Here is a 7,531-nt window from a genome sequence, read left to right on the forward strand (position 1 = left end):
AGAGGGATTCTTTTCCATCCTAAGAGTTGTAGGCACATAACAAACAAACAAAATGAAGTTGTTAAAGACTCTGTTCAAAGATGAGAAGTTGGAAATTGGTATTCTAAGCACTGATCTTTGCTGTGCCCCTGACACGCTGCATGACATTGGTTAAGCCTTCGAGGCAGGGATAGTCTCTTCCCATGCATTTACATTACATCTAGAACATCAAGACTTCCAGGCTGTACTGTAATATGAATATACGTCATCACAATTTTCTTTAATGGTAGTCTATAGACATACCTGCATTTTCAAAGCACTGCAGAGGGATTTACCCATGCAGCCCCCACTGATTTCACTGGAAGACGGTTTCCTCCTGACACACCTGTTTGTAGTTTGGGTGTGTGCACATGAAAAAAGACGAAGTTGGATAAAGTAGTCAAAGCAGTATAACCCAGCATGAGCAGCTATTATTCAAACAGACCACACCACAGTCTTCCCAAGTGGATCACACAAGCACGTATCACCTGTGATGTGAAGCAAAGAATTACTCCAGATTGTATATGTCAGCTTACTGGTTGCACGGGGGGCATTCAGAAGCAAAACAGTACACATCAGACGCAAGAAACTGAAGGAACTGGATCAAGAGTTTATTACTCTTCTTACACGTCACCTTTATCAAAAGCGCCAGTTCCTTCAGTGGCTTCAACAGAAAACCGGAAAGTAAGAAGCTTTATGTCATGTCTACAGCTGTTCAGATTCAAACTGAACAACTTTCTTTCAAATGAAAGTCTACGTCTACAAACTGTTTTGACTAAAGTCTGAATATTTCTGCTAATAGAGAGGTAGTTTTTCAAGTGCTTCATTCTGTGCATGCTAACTAGGGATGATTTGGTTATTCACAACATGATTTGGTTATTCAGCTTTATACTTTCAGGAAAAACTAGGTACAAAAGAAAAAAGCATCCGTGAGAGAGTGACCTGTAAGCTCAGGTAGCCCCTTCCACTATTCATATATCTGTAAGGGTAAGCAAGCATTGCAGAAGTCTGTAATGTTAACAGTCAAGTTATGTCCTAGGACTTCATCACTGTTTGCTGAGGCAAACATTAGATAGCAACAAGTAGAAGGGACCAACAGCTAAACCTCACAAAATAAGATTAACAGAAACACAGGAAGAGGAGCCGGGAAAGGAGCGTTGCTGTTCAGCATCACAGCAAAGAATAACTTCTCCAGACAGTGATGGCTCAATAGATTACCAGTTGCAGCCTGCCTTTACTCATCTCACTTAGACTGTATTCTTTTGAACTGTAACCTCAGGAAAAATAAGTAAATTGTCCTGAGCGTGATCTAAAAAGTAAAAGCAACTTCACTGTGGAAAAAAAGAAAAGCAGCCTGAATCCATATCCTTACACTTTTTCCATTCAAATGCTTTTGAAATAAATTAATTTTGTGTCTCAAATACAGTTTTCTAAGACTTCCTCCACTTTCCTGCTGTACGAACTATGGAAGCAGGAAATACATTTTTATTTATTTGTTTTAGATTCAAAGTATTTAAGATAAAGTCTTGCATCATTTTATTTATCAAAAATATCAAGGCTGCAGTTTCATTCTGGTAGCTCAGCTCAAGAAAAAAAAAAAAGAATAAAAAAAGAAACAGACACCTCAGTATGCAACCCTATAATGGGAAATGCTGTTCTTATCACAAAAGACTTGGTAATTTACTTGCATACCTCAACAAAAAGGAAGGAAGAGAAAGAACTTCATGTGAAATACCAGAATACAGCTGATTTCCCATCACTTGGCCTTGTAATTCTTCTGCATCAGGTAAAAATAAACTAGTCTATACCTGGGCTTGGACTTTTCAGTACAGCCTAAAATGTTAAGCTCATAAATCTCCTTTTGGAGGTTAGGCGGCCGTTAAAAGTATCATCAACTTTGAATTTTTGCAATTAATAAAACAAATCAAAGAAATACATGCCACGCAGTGGTGTTCTGGATAGCATTCTGTCAAGAAGTCTACGCTTCAGAAGCAGAGCCCGCTGACATCTGTGCATTGATACAACAGTACAGAAACAGCCTCCGGATTACAGAAGATCACGTTAATGACATTTTGAGCTTTAAATTGTGCGATATGCTTGTTTCAGAAATTATAGACAACCTCATATATCACTGCTCAGTGGGGAAGGGAGTGAAGAGAGGACCAACTGTCCTTCCCTCCAATTTGATATTTTAATGACACAGCCTCTCAGCATGTCACTGGTGAGGCTCGCAGTTTGCAGGCAGTCAACTGAAGATTTGCCTTCACCACGCAGGAGATGTCTGAAGCAGGCTGTAATGCCACTGCCTCCTGTTGTCTCACTGGAGATAGAGAATATATCGTCTGCTGAGTCTGCACTTTCATTTTATCACCACCTGTAGTTGTTGAACTTATGCTTACTTCCTCATCTCCCTTTCTCATGGAATAATTAAAAAGGAGAGGAAGGAGGCAGAGCAGTAAGCAGTTAAGTTCAGTGACTAATGGCACTGGAGTGAAGGAACCTGATTTGCTTTGTGACATTGCTGCTGCCTTGCTATATAACCTTAGGCGAGGCACTTGACTCCTTTATGCCACAGCATTCTTATCTGTAAAAATGAGATAACAACACTACCCTCCTCTGCAAGATGCTTTAAGATCCTTGGAGGAAAGGCAAAGGGCTGCATGCATTCAGTTGTCTTTTGGGATTCAGCACAGCAAGGCCCAAACTTTGCTTCAGATAGATGCTTATGTGCTTAAGCGCTCAAACTTTTGAAGCTTTGGTGGCAGTTTCCTGAGTCTGCAGACAGCCTGAAACAAAATTCCTGAGGGCTAAACTTGAGATCTAACAATGTAAATTTCTAATGCCAGCTTTTTAACCACAGAATACATACTCATGTGATAGGCTTATCCTACCGAAGTCAAGTGTTTGTCTCCTTAATCTCCAACAAAATGGCCAACATCTTCATTCTCTGTCTGGCAATGCTGCCTTGGGGGCTCCACTGGGGAGGCAGAGCCAGTTTTCCATACACAGAGATGTGGTCAAGGAAAGATAGAATGATCACCTTCCAATTTCATCGCACAAAGCCAGGCTTGGATGCTGGATAGATACAGGCAGTCAGACAAGTTGGAGCAGCTTGACCTGTGGGGAGCATAAGATGTCTCTTCACATCACACCCTGCTCTTCCTGTATTGTTCTTTGCCAGAACAAAGTAGGTACAGACATTCCCATAGGAAATACATGTAAAATGAGATCAAAACTAAATGGGAAAGGCAAGGAACCACCAGTAAAGGAGTCAGACAATTTCTCACTGCCTCATTAACCCTTCTGCTGCACCTGATTCTGCAGAAGACAACAAGGAATTTCCAAGTTTCTGCCAGCCTGATAAAAGCAACAAGGCTTTTCTTTTCCTACTCTGCTTGAGTTTTTTCATCGTGGGCCTTTCAGTGGCAAAGCTGAATCGCACATCCCATTCCTGTTCAACACCCCATCGTTCTGGGGCAGCGTGAGTTGTTGGGTTTGTCCCAGAGTGCTTAGGACCCCCTTTGTCACAGCCATTTTGTTCTCTTACAGGACTGCCATTGCTGGGTCCACCTTCCTCTGCCCTGGCATGAATGATGCTTTTAGGCATAATCGACATGCTGAACAAAAAGACTGCATAGCTCAGGAATAACATTCCATCAGCAAACACTTCCTTCTATACAAAGAAAGCATAATGATCTAGCGCTTCTGACACATCACGAGAGCAAAATGACTTGAGCAGTGACAGACTTTACCATTGGATGGGGATATGCAACTTTAACGTAAGGCGGTTGGGGTCAGGAAGCAAAATTCAGCCCTGTTACCAACACCCCTCTATTGCGTGCCCTTATTGCAACATGCAGCGGCCACCTCGGTTTGGAATCGTTTAACCTGCAATAATACAGGAAAAGGACGTTAGCAGATAATACAGGAAAAGGACATTAGCAGCGGGCACGCGATCCGTGTGATCTTCAGCTCCAGGAATGCTGGCATTCGGTGGTCCCTCAGCCCACTTCCTCACGGGACAGGAGGCTGCACGGCAGAAACCACCATCGTAATTAGCTGCCTTACGCAGCCAGAGCAGAAGGCAGGCTTTCTTCCCCAGGACTAGTCCTTCCACACAAACACGAGAGAAGACAGGGCAGCAGCTGCCCACGTTGAGCCCGCGTACTTTAGGGGAAAAGAGGATGTCAGGCTGCATAATTGTTAACTCGCTATTTTATGTGCCCCAACTTCGCTGTTTCAAACAGCAGAACTACAGCAGTTAGGCTGCAACACCGCAGCCCCGTTCTGTTCCACTGACTGGAACGCAAACCTTATTCAGGCAAAAATCCTCTCCGCACAGCACACCGATTTTATTGGCTCTAAAAATCCCCCAGAAGGTACAGACCAGCCTTCAGGTTTTAGAGAATTTCCCCCCTCTACCCCTGCCACAACGCTTGTTAGCCGCGTAGGAAAGCACAGGTCCGTGAACCCTGCGATGCAATCGCACCGTGCAAATCAGCGCCGCAACCCTGCGTTTTATTACCATTTTTTACATCTCCTCATTTTAATCCGCACTCGGAGCCGGCTCCCGTTCCCATCAAAGCGCGCAGCAAGCTCCCATTAAAATCTGGCCCAGCTAGTATTTTAATAACACCCAGACGTTCCCGTCCTTTGCATATTTCACCTGCGAAGTGCTTTACAAACATGAGTTTCCTAATTACAGGCGGATGAGTTACTAAAACTGGAAATTCCTCACTAGTTCTGGCTTTCGCTTTGAAGCTCCAGGATTCGCTCCCGTCCCTCGGCACTTTGGAAGATCCCCCGACGCCGCTCCTCCGCGGCGGAGGCAGGGCAGAGGAAGGCGCTCAGCCGACGGCGGCCCGCCTCGAAGCCTCCGCGCCGGCGGACTTGGGCGCGGAGTGCCGGGGCGGCGCTGCCCGCGGGCCGCCGCCGCCGCCGCCGCCGCCGGGGCGTGAGCCGCGGGGGGCGCCCACGTGGTGGCAGAGGAAAACCGGGCGGCGGCGGCGGCGGCAGCCGGCAGAGCGGGCGGCGGGCTCCGCGCCGCACCGGGCAGGAAGGGGTGGAGCGGCCGGCGGAGCGCACGGGCGGGGTGCTGCGGGCGGGGAGGCATCCCGGCCATGCTGAAGCCGGGCGGGCGGGCGGCGCCGCGCCTCCCGGGAGCGCTCCCCATGCAGCGGCTGCCCGGCCAGCCCTGAGCCGGCGGCCCCGGCCGCCCGCCCGCAGCCGCCCCCGATGGAGCCCGAGGAGCGGAAGATCTCGGTGTGGATCTGCCAGGAGGAGAAGCTGATCTCCGGGCTCTCCCGGCGGACCACCTGCTCGGACGTGGTGCGGGTGCTGCTGGAGGACAACCACCACCGGCGGCAGCGGCCGGCGCCGCCCGAGCCCGGCGGCGGGATGCTGTCGGGGCCGCCGCACTCCTACTGCATCGTGGAGAAGTGGCGCGGCTTCGAGCGGATCCTGCCCAACAAGACGAAGATCCTGCGGCTCTGGGTGGCGTGGGGCGACGAGCAGGAGAACGTGCGCTTCGTGCTGGTGCGCAGCGAGGCCTCGCTGCCCAACGCGGGGCCGCGCAGCGCCGAGGCGCGGGTGGTGCTCAGCAAGGAGCGCCCCGGCCACGGCCTGGGGGCGGCCCGCGCCAGCCTGGCGCTCACGCAGGAGCGGCAGCGGCGGGTGGTGAGGAAAGCCTTCCGCAAGCTGGCCAAGATCAACAAGAAGCGGCAGCAGCCGCTGGCCCGGGAGGCCTCGTCGGCGGAGAGGATGGAGACGCTGGTGCACCTGGTGCTCTCGCAGGACCACACCATCCGGCAGCAGATCCAGCGGCTCCGCGAGCTGGACCGCGAGATCGACCGCTACGAGGCCAAGATCCACCTGGACCGCATGAAGCGCCACGGCGTCAACTACGTGCAGGACACCTACCTGGTGGGGGCCGCCGCCGGGGAGCGGGAGCCGGAGCCGGGCCGGGAGCCGGGCGGGGCCGCCGGCCGCCCCGAGGAGGACTACGCCAGGAAGTGCGAGGAGGTGCTGCGGCTGCAGGAGCAGCGGGCGCAGCAGGAGGAGCTGCTGGAGCACCTGGCCGCCGAGATCCAGGAGGAGCTCAACGAGCGCTGGATGAAGCGGCGGCGGGAGGAGCTGGAGCTGGCGCTGGCGGCGGCGCCCGGCCTGGCCGAGGCGGACTGCGACACCACGGAGCTCAGCGGCGGCGGCCAGGGCGAGCTGCACCTGGAGCACGAGCGGGTGAAGACCCAGCTCAGCACCAGCCTCTACATCGGCCTCAAGCTGAGCACGGACCTGGAGGCCGTCAAAACCGACCTGGACTACACGCAGCGGGCGTGGGAGGACAAGGAGCGGGAGCTGCAGCGCCTGCTGGAGACGCTGGGCACCCTGGACGTGGCGGAGGCGCCGGCCGAGCCGCGCGGGGCGGCGGGCGGGGGGCGGCCGGCCCCGGCCCCGGCCCCGGCCCCGGCCCCGGCCCCGGCCCCGGCCCCGGCGGCGGCGGGGGGGAGCGGCGCGGCCGGCTGGGTGGAGCAGGCGCGGGCGCTGCGCAAGGACCGCGCCGACAACGACGAGGACTCGGACACGGGGCTGAGCTCCATGCACAGCCAGGACTCGGACTCGGTGCCCGTCTGCGAGTCCCTCGTCTAGCGCCCGCCCGCCCGGCCGGGCCCCGCAGCGCCAGGGATAAGGGGACGGGCTCCGGCCCGGCTCTCGCCGCGAAACCGGGCGCGGTGACGGGCGGCGCGGTCCCCGCTCCCCGCCCGGCGTCCCCGGGACGAGCCGGCCGCCGGCGCGGGGCTCGGCGGGAGCCGGGCGGGCGGAGCGGCGGCGAACGCGCCCGGTGCGGGAGGCAGCCGCACGGAGGAAGCCTGCTAATTTTCGCTCCCGAGCTTAAACTTGTTCTAACTAGCCGTCCGCGGGCAGCGTTTAGGCTGGCTCGCCGGTACTTCCAGCTGAGGAAGAGAAACCCACGGCGTGTTTGCGTTCCGTGCACGTCGGGGAGTGCTCGCTCCTTAAATCCCGCCGCCCGCTTCCCCAAGAAGGTTTCCCGCTCGGCCTTTTTAAGCCCGCGGGTCCCCCCCGCTCTCCCCAGCGCAGCGGCCGCTACTCCGGCTAATCTCTCGGCCAGGAAAAGGCCAGGAGGCACGCTCCGCAGGGCCGATCGGTTATCCCCTTCGCAGTTTCTCGGCATTGCAAAGTCAGAGGGTGGGTTATACTGGCTGTCATTTACAAATACACCCGGCTCCTTTCCAGGCAAAAAGTCACCGAGACTGAAGCTGCCGGTCATTTAAACGCTACGGAGGAAAAGAGGTGTCAATACTACTGAAACTGACACTGGGAGCTCCCAGGGCACAAGCTTCTGGAAGGTAGTGCAGTTCCTTTCAGCAACGAGAAGGGGTGATAAATCACTTTTTTTAAAGAAAAACACCACAAACCCCCCCCCCCCCAACTAAATCAACATACAGATTAAGGTGTTGTATTAACTCTGCTCTGCGTAGTGCTTTTCCTTATGCAT

General features: G+C 53.6%; 1 protein-coding gene across 1 annotated transcript; it reads left to right on the forward strand.

Moving 5' to 3' along the window:
• Positions 1 to 2,561: 2,561 nt before the first annotated feature.
• On the forward strand, positions 2,562 to 6,782 carry RASSF10 (Ras association domain family member 10). Its single transcript, XM_069803915.1, has one exon. The coding sequence runs from the start codon at positions 5,254 to 5,256 to the stop codon at positions 6,661 to 6,663; it is 1,410 nt and encodes a 469-aa protein (XP_069660016.1). The 5' UTR covers positions 2,562 to 5,253; the 3' UTR covers positions 6,664 to 6,782.
• The last annotated feature ends 749 nt before the right edge of the window (positions 6,783 to 7,531 follow it).

The sequence above is a fragment of the Haliaeetus albicilla genome, chromosome 16 (genome assembly GCF_947461875.1).
Source record: "Haliaeetus albicilla chromosome 16, bHalAlb1.1, whole genome shotgun sequence".
Classification (NCBI taxonomy): Eukaryota; Metazoa; Chordata; class Aves; order Accipitriformes; family Accipitridae; genus Haliaeetus; species Haliaeetus albicilla.